The sequence below is a fragment of the Rhinoderma darwinii genome, chromosome 2 (genome assembly GCF_050947455.1).
Source record: "Rhinoderma darwinii isolate aRhiDar2 chromosome 2, aRhiDar2.hap1, whole genome shotgun sequence".
NCBI classification, from domain to species: domain Eukaryota; kingdom Metazoa; phylum Chordata; class Amphibia; order Anura; family Rhinodermatidae; genus Rhinoderma; species Rhinoderma darwinii.
The window spans coordinates 77,256,138-77,279,427 of NC_134688.1; the positions used below are offsets into that span (position 1 = coordinate 77,256,138).

The 23,290-nt window shown below is 43.0% G+C and overlaps 2 protein-coding genes across 3 annotated transcripts in view; both read right to left on the minus strand.

Moving 5' to 3' along the window:
- Positions 1-1,111: 1,111 nt before the first annotated feature.
- LOC142742241 (uncharacterized) lies at positions 1,112-3,418 on the minus strand. The gene is made up of 2 exons (XM_075851788.1): positions 2,038-3,418; positions 1,112-1,922 (listed from the first exon to the last, which is right to left on the minus strand). The coding sequence occupies exons 1-2, from the start codon at positions 2,211-2,213 to the stop codon at positions 1,259-1,261; spliced, it is 840 nt and encodes a 279-aa protein (XP_075707903.1). The 5' UTR covers positions 2,214-3,418; the 3' UTR covers positions 1,112-1,258.
- A 1,065-nt stretch (positions 3,419-4,483) lies between these two features.
- SETDB2 (SET domain bifurcated histone lysine methyltransferase 2) overlaps positions 4,484-23,290 on the minus strand; it is a 64,336-nt gene continuing 45,529 nt past the window's right edge. For both annotated transcript variants that reach the window (XM_075851786.1, XM_075851787.1), the window contains 4 exons: positions 21,555-21,630; positions 9,040-9,254; positions 7,695-7,783; positions 4,484-6,663 (listed from right to left, as the gene is read on the minus strand). In XM_075851786.1, the coding sequence (XP_075707901.1) occupies positions 6,546-6,663; positions 7,695-7,783; positions 9,040-9,254; positions 21,555-21,630 (498 nt within the window). In that variant the 3' untranslated portion in view covers positions 4,484-6,545. The remainder of the gene's footprint in view (positions 6,664-7,694; positions 7,784-9,039; positions 9,255-21,554; positions 21,631-23,290) is intronic.

A 23,290-nucleotide genomic window follows, 5' to 3' on the forward strand; every position in this document is an offset into this window, starting at 1 on the left:
TGGCTCGCAATACTATAACTACAAGCAGTATTTTTCTATGGTATTGTTAGCCTTGGCGGACACTAATTATTGTTTCACTATTGTTGACATTGGCTTGTATGGAAGCTCGGCAGATGCACGCATATTCCGTTCATTAAGAATGGGGAAGCGACTCGTGAATAATCGTCTGGCGGTGCCGGAACCTTCCATCCTCCCGGGCTCCAGCGGCCCCCCAATCCCGTATGTAATCGTGGCGGATGAGGGGTTTGCACTCACAAGACAAGTCATGCGCCCCTTTGCAAGAAGGGGCTTGGATGACCGTCGGCGCATGTTCAATCTCCGCCTTGGCCGAGCTCGGCGATGTGTGGAATGTGCCTTTGGCATTATGTCGAACAGGTGGCGTGTCTTTCTGACAACAATGCAATTGTCCATGCAGAATGTCACACGTGTTATACAAGCATGTGTAGTTCTGCATAACTTCTGCTGCATTAATGATGCTACCTTTGATGCCGAATATATCCTAACACATGCAGGCACCAGTGACATTGGCCCGGTGATTCCTCTCGGCCGATCTGTCTCTTCCGGCCTTCGAGTGCGGGATACTTTGGCGGCATATTTTGAGTGCCCATCTGGACCGGCACCGTGGGGGGGTGATGACCTTTGAAGGGGTGTCTGTTGTTTGGCGGCTTCACTACACACGTCACATGTGACCATTTATTTTGTGTTTTTTTGGGGTTGGTGTTTAGTTAGGGACTCGCAAAACATGAGGACCCTTGACACGGGTTGCGAGCTTACATCTGTCGGGGTTTGAGCAGGACTTTAGACAGTTGCCGACTTACTTTCCGGAGATAGCATGTGGTGCGGCCTAAAGTTCGGAAAGTCCAATTGCAAGTGTACTTAGTTTGCTTCGGGGCCCATGGCAGCTCCTAAACGTTGCCACCGCTTGCAATCCATGTCAAACCCCGAGAGATTAAATAAAACCTCATATCACGTGTGTATGCATTGGACCAAAAGGGCAGAAGTGTGTGAGAGTGTAGGCAAAGGAAATGTGTGGCAAACCTTGTGTTGTGTGGTATCAATGAATAATAACACGAAATCAAACCATTAACAATAATTTTTTTTAATGCTGTGTTTGGCCACAACTCTAACTTTGGCCATCAAAAGAAAAACACCGACATGGTGTATATTAATTCACATTAAACAAAGGAGAATGAAAGAAACGTTGGCAGGCCTGCACCAAACACAACTGTGGCGTCCTAAAATCTTCGCACCAACACACTCATAGGTGTTGGTATTGTTGGCCCGGGGAGGCATACGCCTGCATTTCAGCACCACTATGCTGGACCTGCAGCTGGGTAGCTTGTTCCTCGCCAGCATAGTGGTGCTGATGTTGGGGGTGGAATGTTGGCCCAGGGAACTGGGGAGGCATAGGGCGCATGTATGGATGCGGCCGTGCCATATGGGGGACAGGGTGGAATGGCCCAGGCACCTGGGGCGTGGTGGCCGGCATGGCTGTACTGCGCCATTGTTCGATGGCCGTGAAGCAGATGTTCGGATTGTGGGGCGGTCTGGAAGCGTCGATCAATGTGACTATCGACGCCTGCAGACGCCCCATACGGTCCATGGGCACCAGCTGTAGGAAGGGAACTATGCTGCGCCCAAACGCGTCATTCCCGTCCTCTTCAGCGGCTCGCCTTAGGTACTCGAGGACACGAGTATCTACCTGGGCAGCTGTGGCGGGCTGTGGAGCACGGACACGGCGAGTGCGGGCACGCACGGGGCGCTCCTCTGCTGGAGAGGCGACGGCCCCTGCAGACTGGCCAGGTGCGGGCTCCTGGGGTGTCGGCTCTGGGCTGGGCGGCAGGACATTGGGTGCAGGAGGTTCTTGCTGAGACTCGGCGACGTCAGTCTCCTCTGCGGTGTCCTCCAAATTGTCGGTGGTTCTACAAGGAGAAAAAAACGTCAGAATAGCAGATTGAACAATGCCCACACCAACACGTTGGCAAACAGGACATGGCCAAACACACATTAGACACATGCAAAGGCATAAACTCTTACGTGCGCATCTCCATGATGTCCTTCAAGAACATCAGTTGCTTGGTGTAGATATAGGGGCGTTTCCGAGATGTGCCATCCCCGCTGCGTCCCCTTTCACCCATCTCTCGGCGAAATTGATCACGGCAGCTCCGCCACCGTGTTTTGATATCTTGGACTGTTGGATTTAACAAACACATAACACGACATCAGAACTATCACCTCTCACTTCTAAATGAAGGGCCCTGCAGTGCCAATGACGTGGGACACAGTGATGCGCCTGCTCCACCAAAGTTTCACGTGTTAATGCGCGGAATACACATACAGGGCCCCAGGTCTTCTATAGGGATGACAGGCATTGACAGAAAATGCGTGGTATTCACCCAACCGAGTGCGGTCCCGGGTTCGGCCACTCTCCCACTCCTGCTCAAAAAGGTTTTGGGCGACCACCTCCCAGGCGTCCTCCTTGACTGTCCTGTTGTGGTACTCCTCTGAGCGCGTGTCCCAGATTGCAGGATGGTCCTGGACAAAGAGGATGAGGCGCTCGACGTCCATCCCCCGCGGCATGGCAGTAGATTATCTCACACACAGCAAGCAAGCTTGACACAGTCTCCAGACACTGACTAGGCTTGCCCCCTCGCAATGGAAACGCAGACACTTCCTGGTTTGGGTTTGCTTTGTCTAGCTTTATAGACTCTTTTGCATGGACATAACAGCTCTTGCGTGATTTTCGCGCATGCAACGCAGGAGCGTCCGTGTGTCATGTGTTGTTTTCACGCACCCATTGACTTCAATGGGTGCGTGATGCGTGAAAAACGCATGATTATAGAACATGTCGTGAGTTTTACGCAACGCACTCACGCTGCGCAAAATTCACGCATCGTCTGCACTGCCCCATAGAGTAATCAAGGTGCGTACGACACGCGTGAAAATGAGGCCTAAGTCACAAAATAGCTACACTAAAATACCAACGTAAATCATACTCCCCAGGTAAATCCCCCGCCACTCCAGTGCCGATGCTCAGGTGGTCTCTGCCAGCCGGTTTACCTGTTCTGTAGTGATGAGATGCCGTTCCATGCTTGTAACCACTGCAGCCAATTACTGGTCTCAGCTGTGACACGCCATTCTTGCCAGCATCACCGTTAGGGGAACAGTGATTGGTTGCAGCGGTCACATGGATGGAACGGCATGTCATTAATTCCTATAAAAGTTAGAAAGACCAGCATAGAACAGCGAAATCCCCTGCGTGCCGCCTGTCTTTTAAATGTCCCGTAAAACCCCTTTAACCTATCAGTATGTTTTTGAAGTGTGGGAAGGAAACGGAGTACCCTTTTGTTCAGATTCAAACCCGTAACCGTAAGTGCAGACAGGCAGACATAAATACATACACGTTTTGAACTTAGAAATAAATTTACATTCTGGTGAGAGAACCCAGCTCACAGTGATAACCATATGTACCACATTTTATTAGGGTGCACACTCAAAAAATTATGATACCTCATTTTGGGGTAAACATTTATTGTAAATAAGGTTATTGAAGAAGGCATGAGGAGTGTACTTTTGGTTCCCTCGGTACTTGTAAATTCAGTTTAACCCCGTAACGCATTAATCACATACATGAACGCCATCGGAGGGGAAGCCTTAAAGCATGCAGATCTACACGTCCATTACTGTAGTCCCCTGCGGCAAAGCCACAAAGGAACAGTCTGTGCAAAAATGAAGCACAGTGTTCTGCCTGGTGCAGGTCATGATACAGGGATTCTATTGTTGATGTTGTTTGAATGCTGCTCAGCTCCTTCAGGCCCTGGGATAGACAGAACACAATGTATAAAGTTTTGCCAAGAGAGTTTTTTTTGTTTGTTTTTTTAAGACTGGGGATACACACTGACTTTTTGTAGCTCCCATTTGACTTGTGTGTGACGGCTTCAATATCAACCATCGCAAGATTTGTGTGCAACTTGCATGCAAAGAGCACACACTGGAGTTAGCCTGGGGCTTTTTCTAGAACAGCAGATACAATTTTAGAATTCGTCAATATACATGTTACTTTCATTACATTTTCATTCACAAATCTGAATAAGAACGTGGCTTTAAAAAAAAAAAAAAAGTCTTATGCAAACTGTGCGCAAATTTCATGAGGTTTGCAAAGCCGTCATTCATAACTCACGCTACAAAAACTCGGATGGGAAAAGCATTCCACTCCATAGTCAGCACCAGCTGTGCAGCTTCAAAACTGCCTATTCAAGAACTCCCTGAGCCCCTAGTCCACGGGTGGAGTGCTAATGTACAGGTTCACCGAGACAGTTGTACAAATATGATATATTAATCCCTTTACTGCCATAAACCACCAGAGATCCAAAACATATGCAATAGTCAGCTCACCCAAGTGTAGGTAAAAGTGCATGGAAAGCAGCTGGGACACACGGAGGCTTAGCAATGATCAAAAGTAGGATATCCAGCACTCAATGAGATGAATAATATGCCAATCCTTTATTGGTCAAGATTAAGGGTATGCTCACACGCCCTATTTACGAACGTAATTCAGGCGTTTTACGCCTCGAATTACGTCCGAAAATACGGCTCCAAACATCTGCCCATTCAAATCAATGGGGTTACGATGTTCTGTGCACACAGGCTTTTTTTTTTACGCGCCGCTGTCAAAAGACAGCGCATAAAAAGACGCCCGCGTCAAAGAAGTGCATGTCACTTCTTGAGACGTAATTGGAGCCGTTTTTCATTGACTCCATTGAAAAACAGCTCCAATTACGTCCGTAATTGACGCCGCGAAAAACGCGAGTACGAGCACCTTATTGGACGCTGCCGTGTGAACATACTCTAAAAGCCACAAGGGTATGTCCACACGGCTTATTTCACACAGCAGAAGCAGGCAGATGACCCATACGCTCGTTGTGGGAATGAGGTTAGGGGAGTGTTTTTTTTTTGGTTTTTTTATGGCGCACATGGGAACCTAGCTATTATATGGGGGCAAAATTAGCCTAACTAGAATGTAGGGGTGCAAAAGGGGGCCTGACTACTATATGGGGGCACAATCGGGGACTAATTACTATATAGGGGCACAAAGGGGACCTAACTACTATATGGGGACTAAAGGGGGCCTAACCACTATGTGGGGGCACAAAGGGGGAAATAACTTCCATACGGGGACCTAACTGATACATGGGGCCAAAGAGTGAGCTAACTACTATAGGGGGCCAAGCGTGACCTAACCACTACAAGGGGACCTTACTACATGGGGGCCCAAAGGGGTACCTAACTACTATATGGGGGCCCAAAGATGACATAACTAATATATGGGGGCCAAAAATGGACCAAACTACTATATGGGGGCCAAATGGGGACCTAACTACTATATAGGGGAAGACAAGAAGACAGACATTATATGGGAGCACAAAGCTGACCTAACTACTGTATTGGGACAAAATAGGGGAAATTACTAGTGTGGAAGCGCATAGGAAGGCATTACTGTGTAGGGAGTACAAGGGGAGCACTATAACTGTGTGGGGGCACTATTGCTGTGTGAATCACAGAAGGGGGTACTATTACTGTGTGTGGAGTACCAAAAGGGAACATTATTTTTGCCTGGGACACTATAAATGGTGAGTTTTTGTAGCGAGCGTGTGAGTGCTCAGCCGCTTCCTGTCTGTTCGGCTTTTTCTGGAAATGAATGTATCATAGTAAGTACTCAATACAAAGTCTATGAGCCGGTACTCCGATACATTGATTTCCGGAAAAAGCCGAACAGAAATGAAGCAACTGAGCGCTCACACAAGCTTCTGCCACTTCATTTTAGTGATTGGTGGGGTTGTCAAATGTTTAGTTACACTTTAATGTATAGCAGCCCAAAACCGTCTCAATCCGCTCCTGCCTCCTGAGATTCTGTTTTGGCATGTGAACTGTCTGCCCTGGTGTATAATGAAAGGATTTGTTTTTTTTTTAAAAGAGATCAGACATGAAAAGTCTACCAAAAAAACAACAACAACCGGAGAATGTACAGTCTTGACAGAAATAAATAAGCGAAATAAATTCATATGTATCTTAAAAAAAGAACAGCAACATTTCATATGGTCCTCAAAACTAAAATTTATAATTAGATTGGATATCTAATTCCTACTATTTTGAGATCCCATTTAAAGGGGTTTTCCCATAATCCATATTTATCACGAATATAGATTATGGGAAAACACCTTTAAAGGGAATCTAAACCACAAACATGCTGTTATGCATCTGGGGTTTAGTGTTTGAAACCTGCTTACCTAAAAAATAAGAGGTTCGGGAATAGTTAGTGAAGTAAATTAGAACTTACGGAAACGAGTCCGGGTAAGAAGTCCAGCAACATCGGGCGAATGCGCACGTGAAGCCATAAATCTCCGCAATTTGTAGTTTACTATACTATTCCCTAAACGTCCGTTTTTTGACGTGGGCAAGTTTGGAACCCAAAACCCCAGCTACACAACGGTCTGCTGGTGCATTAGTGGCTACAAATGCACTGGCAGGCTCCCTTTAAGAACATTCTATATAATCATATTTTTGCAAGTCTTATGTCCACATAAACAAGAAATCTCTTTTTCTGGGACACTTCCAATATCATAGTTGTATTTCCAAGTCAACTCAGTCCCGGCTTTTATGAAGCTGAAAAAAAAAAAAAAAAAAGGACACACTCTAAATCAATTTTATACATTTCCAAAAACCCTTAGTAACGAACAACTGTATGAAGTTCACTAGTCATTACATCAGTGTACATTGGAGAAACACATTTATAAATGGAATTAAAGTTAACCTCTAGTGATCCACTTAAAAAAACCCCTTAGCATATGCACCTCCGTGTGTAAATACAAGTTCGTAGAATTAAAAATGTGAGTGCTCTATGCTATTAGCTTCATTCAATTGCAGGAGTATTCCAACATAACTGATTGATGTCATTTCTATAGATATTGGCACAATAAACATTTTTGCAAATACCTTGCTTTATTTCTAATTTTTATCCAATCAAATTTCCTGATGCCCATAAATAGTTTATAGAACGCTCTCCTTGTGAACGGCCACCGCTGGTGCATTGTTGAGGTGGCCGTGCTCACTCATCCTATGGCCGGGTTCTCAGGAGAGTGCACTGGTTGCGCATGCTCGAAGCTCCCTGCCCGGTCACCCCAGATCGTCCCCACAGAGATGAATAGGATGGCTCTCGGACATGCGCAGTTACAAAGGAAACATCCCATTCGTCTATCCTTAGAGCCCCTGTGCTTTTCCAAACGCAGCCGAGACCTTCTCTTGACTGTAAATTGTAACTTCCCCCTATTCAGACTGGATTGAACCATCGGAAATGCGCATTGAAGCAAAGCAGTGTTATGATAACACATTGCTGCGCTACTGCAGTGATGTGGGCTCCGGACTCTGTAGTGCTCACATCAAAGAGGAAAGTGCCAAACGAGAAGCCGTAGAATTCGGGGGATTACCAAATTTATGGCTGTTCGCACTATACATTTTTAATATATTGTAGATTTATGGTATTTTTTGTTACAGGTGAAATGGGGCAACCTCTTTAATTTCCATATAGAGCTGCTGTTTCAGCATCTGTAAAAATGTATTTGTCAGAATCCCCCTTTAACTTTTTTCTATAAATGTCCATAATTCTCATGACTACCCTGATAAATGAGGGTACTAACCTTTTTGTAAAAAATGCCACCCATGGAAATTTTTTGTAGTGCGTTTCCACAAACACATGCTGCACAAAAAGGTTTGGAGAACAGCTGTGCTGTAAAGTACAGGGAGAAAGGAAGGAAACATTTAGAAATTCCTGTTGAAAGATATTGTATTCTTTGTAGACCTTATTATCAACCAATGACAAAATCCTTACTGTGTTTTTACAACAAATTTACACCTGTAGTATGTTCATTTTGATACAGTACAGATTTTCCCAGTTTAGGTGAATTATCGTAATAAAAGCCAGTCCTGTTTCTTTCCATTCTCCAGAATATCTGTGTAATAGCCCAGCTTTAGGCAGCCGCCATCCTTTTGCACTGTAAAGGGCAGTGACATATCCAGGGGAGGTTTCCTAGTACTCCAGAAACCTCCTTCAGAGCAGAAAGAAACAAAAAAACATTTAAAAGGCTGTAATTGTGTCTGCCAGCAGACAGGGGGAGCTCACTGCTTATGAATTTATTATGGAGTTCACTGATCGATGTAAAAATCCCTATGAACGGAGTTCCCCCTGGCTGCAAGACAGAATTGTATTATGTGACACTATGGATGTGTGAAGGGAAACGGGAGATTTGGAGCCCAGTATAAAAAAAAACAAAAATAAACACGACAGAGCCCTAACTTTTATACAGCTGGTGGCCACGCTCTTGTTCGGCCATCAGCCATATTTCCGCTCTCCCCATGAACACGCACTCTCGGCTCGGCTGAGCAAGCATGTTTATTTTAAATGGGGAGAGGGGTGGTGTCTGGCAAATCCAACATCTCTAATGCTTCTTTCCTCCGGACAGCTGCCATATGGGAAATGTCAGGCTACCCTTATACACATTAGATTGTCGGCAGATCTAGGGTGTATGAAAAGCTTTCGTTTTAAGGGTTATCCAGGATTAGAAAAACAAGGCTCTGCTTTTTTTTCCAGAAACAGCACCACTCTCGTCTATGGACTGTGTTCGGTATTGCAGCTCAGCCCCATTCACTTGATTCACTGCAATAATCTGTGTGACAACCTAGGCTGCATGCAGCAATATATTATTTCAATCAAATCTGACGGACACCACGATGGAACCTGACAGATTTTATTATAAAAGTCAATGAGGTCTGCCGGTGCCAGTGTTATTCGTGATATGGCAGAACCATCGTGCTTTCCATTGTAAATGGCAACTACAACATAGATGTGAACAGAGCCTAGTATAGTCCCCATTACAGCTCCCAGTGGTCTAAAGTTAGCTAGGAGTCAACTACTTGAAAGCTGTAGAAAAACAGTCATTTACAATTATAATTTTATTTTTACATTTTAGGACTTTCTCTACTCACATTCAAAAAGCGACCAATGTTCCCTTCTGTGGAAGCATCTAAGAAGTAAATATTTTCTTCTGTGTTTAAGTCTGGAGGCTCGGCATTCGTTTTACTATCACGCTGGACAGATGAGCTACTCACATCCGATACATAGCCAGCTTCAAGGTCCAGCACACTGTTACTCCTGGTGGTATGCGTCACCTTGACATGCTCATCGTCATCCTCCCGACCACCTAAGGTACCGAAAAGTAAGTTTCAAACAAACATCATAAGCAGCGTGCCAGTATTGCTTCTATATAATGGGTATTCCCAACAAACATTTACAACATTTCAACGGGACCCGCGCTTATCAGACATTTACGGCATATCCTGGAAGCACAAAAATGGTCTGAATCAACATGGCATTTCCAATCTAGCAAACCGCACTGCAGGTAAGATTAATTTACAGAGAGATGGCCTCATTCAGATGATGGTATTACTAAATACTATCAAAATACGCATGTGAAAGATCCATACTACGTTGTCGAAAAATGGCGATAAGAATTTTGGCATACGTTTGCTTTTCCATACGTGACGACATTTTCAAAATCACAACATGCCCTATCGCATTGCGTATTACGGAACTTTAAACCAACAGAAGTTAATGGGATGTGTGTAAAATATATGACTTTATTGGTTTTACCACGTATTTTTTGTTTTTCCGCCTTATTTCTTTGAAAAATAATGTCAGGGAGGAGTTTTAGAAACCAGGAAGTAATAAGCGTATGTGAATACTGAATAAATACATCCGTAAATACAGAACCAAATACGGATGAACACACACGTACGGATATTAAAACACACATGTACATACGGACAAAAAGTGGATTATTTGTGGTCCGTATAGTACTCCACTTCACTTATGTATCAAATACGCTCGTCTGAGTGAGGCCTAAGGCCTTTTTCACATGGCAGTATATTGGTCAGTATTTTGTGTCAGTATTTGTAAGCCAAAATCAGGAGTGGGTCCAAAACACAGCAGAGGTGCAAATCTGTCCATTATACTTTTTCTCTGTGTAGGTTCCACTCCTGACTTTGGCTCTTCAATACTAAGGCAAAATACTGCTGTATGAAAGCAGCCTTACTTAGGCTCAGTTCATAGAGTTTTTGGGCGCCGATTTTGACACAGAAACTGCGTTAGAATCAGCACCAAAAATCGACCGAACAAACCTGCAGCGCTTTTCAATGCATTTTTTTGCCCACGGTCCTTGCATTAGCTTTAATGGCAGCGGGGGAAAAACACGGCGAAAAAAAGTGCAGGCAGTTAAAAATCTGCCTCCAAATTCCTAAAGGAATTGAACAGGGCCTTATACTGACCAAAATAATACAGTGTGAATGAGGCCTAAGGGAATGTTTCCATGTGCTTTCTGCTGAAACACTACCACATCAGAAAAACCCATGTGAAGCGGTTCCAGAAAACGTTCATGAAAGTGGTTTTATGGCAGCCTGCAGTGCGGTACCACATGTATAGACAGTCATAGCAATAACAGATTTTACATGAGGTTATTCAATTGTTTCTTCATTTCCTTTCAATTGGGAAAACCAGTGTCCTGAAAGCTGCACAAGTGATTTACTCACTAAAATAGATTAAGGACACGTTATTTTGAACAGGCATATAGGACGCTGAAACCACTGGAGCTTCACTGTATTACTTTGGTGGAATACTATCATGGCAACTGAATACCACAAGGGCTACATTACAAGTTAAGGCCCTATTACACGAGCCAATGATCGGGAAAACAATGTAATCAGGGCAACGATCAGACAATGAAGAGCAAACACGCTCCTTTTATGCTCCTTTTATGCAGCATTAAAAATCATCATTGTGAACAGCACATCTCCCTGTGTAGTCAGGGAAACGTGCTGCCAACATGATGAAAATGTATGGGGACGAACGATCGGAGTAATGAACACTCGTCACCATACATAAGAAATCATTGCTTCGAGTGAAAGTAGCAAACGAGCGCCGATCAACGGGCTGTCTCGGTGATCGACGCTCGCTCACACGTGCCGTGTAAAAGGACCCTTACTTTTTTCAAAGAAGATGAATCTTATTGTAAACACTTTGACAACATTTTTAACAAATGTTTAATTAAACCCATTAACGACTAGCAATGGATATATCCCTCACAAACGGGCGCTAGTTCCCGCATCATGACGGATATATCCGTCGCTTGAATCAGCCAGGATGTTATACACAGCCGCAACTGCCGGAATTGATGAGCTTTCCGTTTCCAGCAGTTGAACCCCTTAGATGCCGCTATTAATAGTGACCGCGGCATTTAAGGTATTTGACTGAGGGAGATCCCTCTGTCACCCCATAGGTACACCCACAACGTGATCGCGGGGCACCGATGGATTTCCATGGCAGCTGGGGCCTAATAAAGGCCCCCAGGTCTACCTTCAGTAACTGCCAGAGGCATGGCCTAATAGATTGCCTGTCAGTTTTACACTGGCAATAATGCTTTGGTATACCAAGTAAGCCAAAGCATTATATCTGTGATCAGATCGCATTGTAAATTGTAAAAAAATAAATAAAAAAATTACACATGGTATCGCCGCAATCGTAACGACTCGAACAATGAAGTTAACACATTGATTTAACGGCGGGGTAAACTGCATATAAATAACAAAAATTGCAAAAAACGCTGAATTACTTCGCCAAAAAAATCAAAAGTTAATAAATAAGTCCCATGTATCCCAAAATAGTACCAATGAAAACTACCCCTTGTCCCGAAAAAACAAGCCAACAGATGTCCACATCGATGGAAAAATACAAAAGCTACGACTCTTGAAATGCGGCTTTGCAAAAACAAATTCTTATTTTTTGTTTTTTACGTTTTTTTTTGTGCAAATGTAGTAAAAACATAGAAAACCTATACATATTCCGTATCGCCGCAATCGTACCGACCCATATAAAAAAAGGTAACATGTTATTAATGCCACATGGTGAACGGCGTAATATAAAACGTGAAAGAATGTTGGAATATCGGTTTCTTTTCCCATTCAAAAAAAAAAAAAAAAAGTAATAAAAGCTTATCATCAACATACTACGTGCATCCACAAATGGTGCAATCAAAATATACAACTCCTGGTCATTAAGGGGTTAACCTAATTGTGTTAATCGACCATCTACAATAATCTGTTAAGGAAACAAAAAGAACAAGGTTTCACCTATCGAATTACAACTCATATCTTTTCTGCCAAGCGAAAAGTGAACATCATTAAAAGAAAAAAAAAAAAACTACGTGTATTTTGACAGAATACCGCGAGAAGACTAAGAAAAAAGATGGAAACATTTCCCAGAGATATAGAGGACTATTCATTTTAGAGGGTATATAGGGGTCATGATCCAACCTCAGATGTTACTCTCATTACCAACAAAGCAGCTCTGGCAGAAAACTAGGATCCAACTGGAGATGCCCCTGTTTTTTCAGGCAACTAGAAACGTCAATGGAATCCAGTTCCAGACCAAACCGGTGGGTAGGCAGATGCCACCATCCGCATACAGACAATCTGGGCAGAACAACAGAGTCATCAACATATGTCACAGCTATGACTAAGAACCTTAACGGTTTGAAACGCATAAGCACTCTTCCCGGGAATGTTTTTACTTTGGTTTTAAACTTATGAATTAAAGATTGGATTTTAACAGACCGAGTGCTGGACATCATCTCCTTCAATATCTCTACCAACCTGCTTTTTTATTTTATAAATACCTACCATCCCATTATGCTCAAATTCATCATTTTATTAGAAACATTGGCCAATTTTACCTCAGCACATTCAACAGTACAGGAATTCTCATTTAGATGCGATCCATAACAAGTAGATCCTGCATGTCAGAGACATGCAGGACTCGCTGACACTGAAGCCGTCAGTGCTGCTGACCTGACGGATACAGGGTATCAGCGCAAGATACAGCTGCTCTGTATACAGAAAACAAAGCAGATGCATCTCAAAAAGTAAAAATTATTTTGAATAAAAAGTAATTAGAAAGTTGCACCAAACACACTAATAAACAGTTTTATTTAACCCCTTAATGACCAGCCTATTTTAGACCTTAATGACCAAGCCATTTTTTACGTTTTTCCATCATCTCATTCAAAGTGCTATAACTTTTTTATTTTTGCGTCAATATAGCTGTATAAGGTCTTGTTTTTTGCGGGACAAGTTGTAATTTATTGATTAACTTTTATTAACTTTTGGGGGGGGGGGGGGGGATTAGAAAAAAATCTGCAATTTCACCACACTTTTTTGCGTCCTAAACTTACGCCGTTTACCTTGTAGTATAAATAACACAATGACTTTATTCAGTGGGTTGTTGCAATTGCAACGATACCAAGTTTGTATAGTTTTTGTATGTTTTACTATTTTTACACAGTGAAAACACTTTTTTTTTCACAATTATTTGTTTTTGTGTCTCCATATTTGAAGAGCCATAACTTTTTCATTTTTTCGCCGAAGTAATTGTATAAGGGCTTTTTTTTTGCGGGACGACTTGTAGTTTTTATCTGTACCATTTTAGAGTAGATGCGACTTTTTGAACACTTATCACATTTTTTTTTTAAGGCTGGATTCAAAGAAAAACAGCAATTTTTGCATGGTTTTTTTATTTTATTTTTTAAAACGTTCACAGTGCGGGTTAAATGATGTAATACGCTTATAGATGGGGTCGTTACGGACGCAGCGATACCAAATGTGTGTAATTTTTTTTACCTTATTTTGTTTTTTTAAATAATAAAGCAGTTTATAAGGGGGAAAAGTAGGTTTTTCATTTTTTGTTTTCACTTTTTTTTTTTCTTCACTTTTTTTTAACTTTTTTACTAGTCCCACTAGGGGACTTCACTGTGCGATTATCCAATCGAATTTATAATAGACTCTGCAATACTTCTGTATTGCAGTGTATTATGCCTGTCCATGTAAAACGGACAGGCATATGCTAGGTCATGCCAGAGGCATTCACTACAGGCAGACCTAGGAGCCTTTATTAGGCCCCTGGCTGCCATCGGAGACACAGAGACTCAGCGATCTTATCGCCGGGTGTCAGTGGGATGAGAGGAGCTCCCATCCTCTCTCCAAAACAACTCAGATGCAGCGCTCGCTATTCAGTACCGCATCTGAGGGGTTAAACGTGTGAGATGGATACTAATATCGATCTCGCCCGTTAGAGCAGGCACGCCCCCAGCTACCTCTGGCAGCTGAGAGCAGGGAAATTTGACAGCTACCTGCTCTGTTTTCTTATTCAGATGCAGCGCCGTAAAAAGTCTATTGCATCGGAATAAGGCCCGTTAGTGGCCGCCATAAAAACAGTATGGGACGGTCACTAACGGGTTAAAAAAGAAAATAGGAAGAAGACCTACCGGTAATTGTAATTCCAGGAATCCATCATGACAGCACCACAGGAGGTTGCCCTATTGACCTCTGTAGGGACAGGAAGACAGAGAGGTTAAAAGGCCCCTCCCACCACCCACTTGCCAGTGTTTTTCAATTACTACACCAGGATGGATGCAACCCTATTTTATTTCTAGGGATAATAACGGACATGTTAATTGCACAAATCAGAATACAATAAGGGAGGGAATGTAAGGGTGCTGTCATGATGGATTCCTGGAAATACAATTACCGGTAGGTCTAATTGCTATTTTCCAGTACATCCCTCATGACAGCACCACAGGAGCAATACCAGATTATAATGCTCAGGGCGGGACTATGGATTGAAGGACTTTCCGTCCAAAACTTAAATCCGTATCGGACAGAACATCGAGCCTATAATGTTTGCAAAACGTATGATGGCTTGACCAAGTGGCAGCTCTGCAGATTTGGTCCATAGAGGCTTTTCTTTCTGCCCAGGATGCCGAAACTGCCCTCGTTGTATGGGCTCTGATGCCTTGTGGGGCACATAGTCCTTGGGACTTGTAGGCTTCTTGTATGGTAGTTTTTACCCATCTCGCTAGAGAGCCTTTTGAGGCTTTCTTTCCTCTATTCTTTCCCCCAAACAGAACAAATAGATTTTTATCTCGTCTCCAGGAGGAGGTTCTATCCAGATACTGAAGAATTGTTCGCATGACATCCAGGCAATGGAATTTTTCTTCTTGTTGGTTTTTTGGATCTGGATTAAAGGAAGGTAGAATTATTTCTTGTTCCCTATGGAAAGCAGTAGATACCTTTGGAATAAAGGAAGGATCCAGCTTTAGAATGATCTTATTTTCTTGTACTTTTAGGTAGGGTTCTATGACTGACAGAGATTGGATTTCTCCAATCCTTCTTGCTGAATAGCGACTAAGAATGCAGCTTTTAGAGTTAAAAAATGCATACTAATTGTGTCGAGCTGCTCAAAGGGGGGCTCACAAAAAGAGTCGTTAACACTACATTCAAATCCCAGGTAGGAACTGATTTCTTTAGGGAAGGTTTCAGTTTAGAGACCGCTTGAGTGAATCTTCTGATCCACAGATGTTCAGCCAGGGGAGTGTTAAAAAAAATTACCTAAGGCTGAAATCTGCACTTTTAAAAGGTACTAGGGCTAAGCCCTTTTTTGAATCCCAATTGTAAAAAATCTGGGATTTTCGCGATGTTGGGAGAAAAGGGGTCTGGTCCTGGGTCTCCATACCAGGAACAGATTTTCTTCCAAATTTTTTGAGGTAACTTCTTTATGACTTGATAAGATAGTTGAAATTACCTCACCTGACAGACCGTGGTTCCTCAAGATCTGCCTTTCAGGATCCAGGCTGACAATTTCAGAGTTTCTATTCCCTGAAGGAATAAGGGACCCTGGGAGAGAAGATTCTCCCTGTCTGGGAGCATGATAGGGTCTTCCAACGCTAGGTATTTTACGATTGGAAACCAACTTCTTTTTGGCCAATAGAGAAGAATAATGATGAGCTTTGTCAAATCTTCCTGGATTTTTCTTAATACCATTGGTATTAGAGGAAACGGAGGAAAGGCATAGGCCAGATCCATGTCCCAGGGTTGGGACAATGCATCTACTCCCAATGGGTTGTCTCTGAGATTTAGGGAGAAGAATGTCTCTACTTGGGAGTTTTTCCTTGTGGCAAACAGGTCTATTTGTGGATAACCCCATCTTCGGGTTAAGGACAGAAAGACTTCCCTGTTTAGGGACCATTCTCCAGGGTCTACTTTTTCCCGACTCAGGAAATCTGCTGATAGGTTTTCTGAGCCTTTTAGGTGGACTGCAGAGACTGATAGGACATTTTCTTCTGCCCAACTGAAAATTTGTGTAGAGAGGGCCTGAAGAAGAGTGTGTATTGTTCCCCCTTGATGGCGAAGGACACCGCTGTCGTGTTGTCCGATAAAATTCTTATATGCTTCCCTTTTATGATGGGTGAAGCTCTTATAAGTGTCTCCCATACGGCTTTTAGTTCTCTGAAGTTTGAGGACATCCTCTTCATTTGAACAGGCCATGTGCCCTGAAAGTGCTTGTCTTGGATTACCGACCCCCAGCTGTGTTTGCTGGCATCTGTGGTAATCACTACATAAGGAGAAGTTCTCCAGAGGACTCCCTTGTCTATGTTGTTTGTGCAGAGCCACCACAGGAGGGATGATTTCACAGTCTCGGAAATTTGAATTCTTGAATTCAGGGAGTTCTGTTTTCGATCCCACTGGGACAAGATCAGATTCTGTAAGGGTCTGGAGTGAAATTGACTCCATGGAATAGATTGGATGAAAGACGTCATCATTCCCAACATCCGCATACATTCCCTTATGGAACAGGCGTCTTTCCCCCAAAATGTCCTTACTTCTGCCAGTAGGAGTATTTGTTTCTCTCTTGGGAGGAAGGAATGTTGAAGGGAGGAGTCTAGCAGTACTCCTAAGAAGACCTTCTGTTTTTGGGGAGGAAGACTCGACTTCTGAAAGTTGATTATCCATCCCAATTCCTGTAGTAGGGAAAGAACCTGTGACCGATGACTGTCTAAGATAGACGGAGTATCTGCCGTCAACAAGAAGTCGTCTAGATATGGGATAATTACTATAACCCGACTTCTTACGAATGCCATGATCTCTGCCATAATTTTTGTAAAAATTCTGGGGGCGGAGGAAATGCCGAAAGGGAGGCAGACAAACTGGAAGTGGAGAATGGAAGGACCGTCCTGAATTGCGAATCTGAGGAATCTCTGGTAAGCGGGGTGGATAGGAACGTGATAATACGCATCCTTTAAATTGATCGTACACATTGACGCCTCTTCTTTTATTAGAGGAATAGTCGATCCGATAGACTCCATCTTGAATTTTCGATATTTCACCCACTTGTTTAGGACCTTCAGGTTGATTATTATCCTGTAGGAACCGTTTGGTTTTTTGACTAAGAAGATTTTTGAATAGTAACCTTTGCATTTTTCGTTGTGGGGAACTGGAGAAATGGCCCTCAATTTGAGTAGTTTCTGGACGTCCCGGATAAGGATCTTTTGCTTGGTACTGGGTTATTAGAAATTTCTCTGGAGGAATGGAGGAAAATTCTATTTTGTACCCTTCTTCTATGATCTTTAGAACCCAGGGGTTCTGGGTTATTCTCGACCATTTGGGATAAAATTGTAGGAGTCTTCCTCCTACGCTCTTGGCGTCATTGCTTTGAGGGCTGAAATGAATTATTCTTCCTTTGGGGTAACTCCAGCGACCGGACTTCCCTTTCCCGCTGTAGTTCTGTAAGGTAGGATCCCTCTGTTGGCGAAACCTCCCAAACTGAGGGGTTTTTTTTGGTTTCTCTTCAGAAAACCCCTTTTTTCTATCTGCTGCATTCTCCAGCATGTTATCCAGGAGAAGACCGAACATCAGAGACCCTGTAAACGGGATAGAACATAATTTGTTTTTGGACTTCGTATCTCCTGACCACATTTTGAGCCATAATGCTCTTCTAGCAGCATTTGAGAGAGCCCCATTCCTGGCAGCAAATCTAATAGATTCCGCTGAGGCGTCTACCAAGAATCCGGTTGCCATCTTTAGGAAGGGTAGAGATTCTAATAGATCTTGTCGTGATGTCTTCATCATCAAATGGGTCTCCAGCTGGTTTAACCATATAAACATTGCTCTTGCTACTGATGTGGCCGCGATATTAGTCGAGATCAAAGCAGAGGAAGATTCCCACTCTCTTTTCAGTAGCCTGTCTGCCTTTCGGTCCATGGCGTCCTTCAACTGTGAGGAATCTTCAAATGGGATTGCGTTTTTTTGAGCAACCCTGGCTACTGGGACATCTACTTTAGGGATCTCATCCTAAGGTTTAGTGTCTTCTGGATCAAAGAGAAGTCTGTTTTTAAAATCTCTTGAAACGAAGAGCTTTTTTTCTGAATCTTCCCATTCAGTTGTCACCATTCTTTTGAGATTTTCGTTTACCGGAAAAACCTTTGTTTTCTTTTCCGTTAGACCTCCAAACATCTCATCCTGGATGGTATGTGGTTGGTCTTCTTCGGGAATATCCATGGTTTCCCGTATTGCCTGAATTAAGGTATCAGGCATCTCGGAAGAGAAGAAATTTTTTTTCTCTTGAGTGGAAGAAGTTGAAGGCAAGAGTTCCTCTCCTTCTTCTAACTCACCCTCCGATAGGTAATAGCACTCCTGCTCAGAGTCAGACCCCTGAGAAGGACAATATTTTTGAACCACTTCCATCCGTGGTCTTTTTGCCCGGGAGTGAGAGGAAGTTTCTTGAGGAGGGGCGAGGGAGGCTACTGACTGACTCACTTCTTCACGAATCATAGCCCTAAGTTCAGACATGAACGTTGGTTGTTCCTCTTTTAGTATTTTTGCAATACAATCCTGACACAATTGTTTCCTATGTGACTCTGGCAATTTTTTTGCACAAGTCGCACATTTTTTAACCTTCTTTTTATCAGTTTGTCTCTGAGAGGAATCTTTATCCTAGAGAAAACAGAAGGTAGGTAAAGTATGGTGTGCATACATAAGGAGTCATAACCCTTACCCCAAGGGTGAGACTCACGTGACCCTGGGACATATCTGGAGTTCCGTCAGGACGAGGAAGTTCCATACCGCGACAGGTAACAGGCAATGCAATCCACAAAAATAATCCAAGTTAGAGTTATCAGCTCCAACTACATACCTGTGCGTGTCCCTTTAAATGCGGGCGTTTTGAATTTCTCGCCTTCCAAGATGGCCGCGGACCGGAAGTAGCCCGACGTCATTTCCGGTCGGCTATTCGTTGGAATGCACCGCAATAGCCGGCGACTGAGGCTTGCTATGCGGCGCAGCGAGGATCCCTGCCGGAGCGTCTAAACTTACGGAGCTGCCGGTCCCCGCCTGGCCGAAGCCTGCTTGGGAATCCCCAACCCCCACACACTACCCGAACCCTGCCTAGGATTCCTCCGGTAGGTGTCTTAGGGTGGGAGCTAAGGGACCTCTCGTTCGAGGGGTGTTAGCCTAGCCTTTAGGGGGAAGAGAAGGGGGAGTGCACGGACCCCCCGATCTTGCCCCCTGCCCGAGTTTTTTCCTGCAGCAACACAGGAGCGACGTCTCTCTGCTCCTGACCCTGTAGGGACAGGAAGAACACTGGCAAGTGGGTGGTGGGAGGGGCCTTTTAACCGCTCTGTCTTCCTGTCCCTACAGAGGTCAATAGGGCAACCTCCTGTGGTGCTGTCATGAGGGATGTACTGGAAATTTATTTTCAAATGTTTTCAAACGTGTACACAGCCTTTAACCCCTTAACGCATTATCACGTAACTGTATGTGATAAGTGTTAAGGAGAAGTATAGCCCAAGCTCACGGGCTGAGCTCACTCCATACACAGCGGGTGACGACTGTGTTATACAGCCGACACCTCACTGCAACAGGCGGAAGCAAAGTTCACTTTGATTCCGCCCGTTTAACACCTTAAATGCGCTTAAATGCCCCTCAAACAAGTCATTGCATACCCCCGCGGCACGGTCGGCTGGTAACAAGTATTAAAAGCTTTAAAAAAAAAAACCCTTCTCACATTTTTACCCTAAATCAATGTTAATTAAAAAAAAAAAAAAGTTAACACAACTGGTATCGCCGCGTCCGTAAAAGTCCGAATTATCACAGCGTTGTTTAACTCGCTCTGTGAATGCCGTAAAAAAAACATTATATATATATATATATATATATATATAAATTGCTGTTTGAAATAAAAAGTGATCAAAATGTCGTATATACCCCAAAATGGTATCGGTCAAAACTACAGCTCGCCCCGCAAAATGTAAGCCCTCACATCTCTAAATTGATGATAAAAATGAAAAAAAAAAAAGTTATGGCTATCAAAATATGGCGACACAAAAGTTTTTTTTTTTAAATTTAGTAAATAGTTTTTTGTTTTTTTTTTAAAGTGGTAAAACATAAAACAAAACAAATAAATGTACTCTTTCTGTACCTTTATAATATAACCCTAACTGGAAGGAATAACGGGAACCAGTCCGTTGATTACGAACTGGGAACTTTACCTATCAAAACATATAAATTTGGTATCGCCGTAATCGTATCAACCTGTAGAATAAGGTGAATATGTAGTTTTTACCGCCTGATGGAAGCCGTAAAAACAAAACCCCCCCAAAAAAATGGCGCAATCGATGATTTTTGCCCATTTCACCCCACAAATAATTATTTTTCAGCTTCCCAGTACATCATGCGGTACAATAAATGGTGCCATGAAAAACTACAACTTGTCCCGTAAAAAGCAAACCCTGATATGGCTATATAGACGGAAAAATAAAAAAAATTATCGCTTTTGGAAGGTGGGAAGGAAAAAACTAAAGTGAAAATCCAAAAAATGGCTCAGGAGGGAAGGTGTTAAGTGTTATTGTGTATGTTACCCATCTCTCAATGGGAGGGACTCAGAATATATACTAGTCCTCCATGAATTAGAAAACAGAACTTTGGACACTGAGCAGCAGTGTTGGTCCACTGTGTTATATAAAGTCCAGAGTCAACACAGCCGTCTTTTGAAATTGGGCTTATATAATATTCTAATTTTCGGAGACACTAAATTTTGGGTTTTCATTAACAGTTACCATAATCATCAACATTAGAAGAAAAAAATGCTGGAAATAGATCCCTCTGTGTGTAATGAATCTATATATGAGTTTCACTTTTTTAATTGAATTACTGAAATAAATTAACTTTTTGATGATATTCTAATTCATTGAGAAGGACTAGTATATGCATATATATTTTTTTTTTCAGGCTTGCTAGAATGTATCTCTTGCCTGAAGAAATCTTGGTTAGAATGGATTTTGACAACAGTTACATAGCCTTTATATATCTTTAACCCCTTCCCGCCCAAGCGACAGTCCCCATGCCAGAAGAGCTGGCTTTGATAGCAGGTCGCAGTCCTAATTGCAGTGCCAACAGCAGGATTGGGCTCTCACACTGACAGGTAATGAAATAAACAGTTCCCGTTACTAAAAACCCCTGAATACAACACTCATCTTAAACCCCTGAGCACCGCGCTATTAACAGTATGTACAAAGATAAGTGATCCATCATCTAAACTTTGCTTTGAAGGTTTTATCACTCACCAGTGTCAATCATCTTAGGAGAAGCAGGAGCGATGAAAAGCTCATCATCTGAACTGTTCTGCATGGTCATTGTCCCCTGTGGTTAAATAGAAGATATTAATATGCAAATATCGATGAAGAGCTACTGAATATCTTATGATTACTAGAGGTACATTGCAGGAAATCAGCTTAAAAAAAAAAAAATTAGGGTTGCTCAAAAGTTGACAAGTATGTTCTAGTGTGAAATGCTGGCATGTCTTATGAACGTTTAGCCTCGGTTCCCTTCCTGAGAAGTTGTTTGGAGACTGCTCCTCGTTTTTTTAGAACATCACTAGCTAGCTATCCTTTACAGTACTTTTAGGCTATGTTCACACGGGGTATTTTGGGGGAGGAATATCTGCCTCAAAATTCCGTTTGGAACTTTGAGGCAGATATTCCTCTCCCTGCACGCCGATTTTCGCGGCAATTATCGCGCCGTTTTTCGCCCGCGGCCATTGAGCGCCGCGGGCATAAAACAGCGAGATATACGCTTTCTCCTGCCTCCCATTGAAGTCAATGGGAGGTCGGAGGCGGAAGCGCCCGAAGATAGGGCATGTCGCTTCTTTTTCCCGCGAGGCAGTTTTACTGCTCGCGGGAAAAAGCCGCCGACGCCTCCCATTGAAATCAATGGGAGGCATTCTCGGGCCGTTTCTGCCGAGTTTTGCGACGCGGTTTCCGCGTCAAAAAACTCGGCAAAAGACCCCGTGTGAACATAGCCTTACTCATTGAAGTCTCGTACTGTATTCAGCTCATTCATGAAGTTGCTGTTCTATATTGATCTTCTTATGGAGGGGTCACTGTTGGCCGGCCAGATTGTGCTTTGGTCACAGTTGTTCCAGTTTCAGCAAAGCCTATTTTAGGGCCAAGCCACAAATGTCCGTAGTCAGGGGGGCAATTCACTCCTCAACGGAGTTACATGGACCAGGCCCAATTGCATGTTTTTTGATGGTTACTAACTTTTGGAGAGGTCATCTAGACTGGGTTTTCCGATCCTTAAAAATTGTGTGAAAATGTTTTAACTGCAGTAAGATTGGTCATTTATTAATGTACGGTCTTTAGCTAAAATTGCTCTGTAAGGAAGTCACATGACCATGCTGCTGGTGTTTATCTCCTGCTTGTGTGATGTCTCATAAATAAACTACAGGGAGGGGAGCTAACCACGTTTTCGAAGTTTAGAACCCTCCTTTAAAGAGGCTCTGTCACCACATTATAAGTGCCCTATCTCCTATATAAGGAGATCGGCGCTGTAATGTCGGTGACAGCAATGCTTTTTATTTTAAAAAAACGATCTTTTTTCACAAAGTTAGGAGCGATTTAAGTTTATGCTAATGAGCTTTCTTAATGCCCAAGTGGGCATACTTTTACTTTCGACCAAGTGGGCATTGTACAGAGGAGTGTATGATGCTGACCAATCGGCATCATGCACTCCTCTCCATTCATTTACACTGCACTAGCGATATAGTTATATCACTATGTGCAGCTACATACACAAGCCCTAACATTACTACAGTGTCCTGATAATGAATACACATGACCATCCAGCCTGGACGTCATGTGTACTCAGAATCCTGACACTTCTGACTCTTTTTTGTGAGATTCCAGCAACGGATATGAAATCTCGCGAGATCACGGAGCTATACGAGATTTGGTTTCACTTCCCGGAATCTCACAAAAAAAGATTCAGAAGTGTCAGGATTCTGAGTACACATGACGTCCAG

What these genes read in the sequence shown, in the direction of transcription:
- LOC142742241 (XM_075851788.1), bottom strand. Translation starts at nt 2,213, where the DNA reads ATGTGTTTGTTAAATCCAACAGTCCAAGATATCAAAACACGGTGGCGG. An exon ending in GACATCATGGAGATGCGCAC is followed by an intron (nt 1,923 to 2,037) that starts GTAAGAGTTTAT and finishes TTCTCCTTGTAG; the next exon opens with AACCACCGACAATTTGGAGG.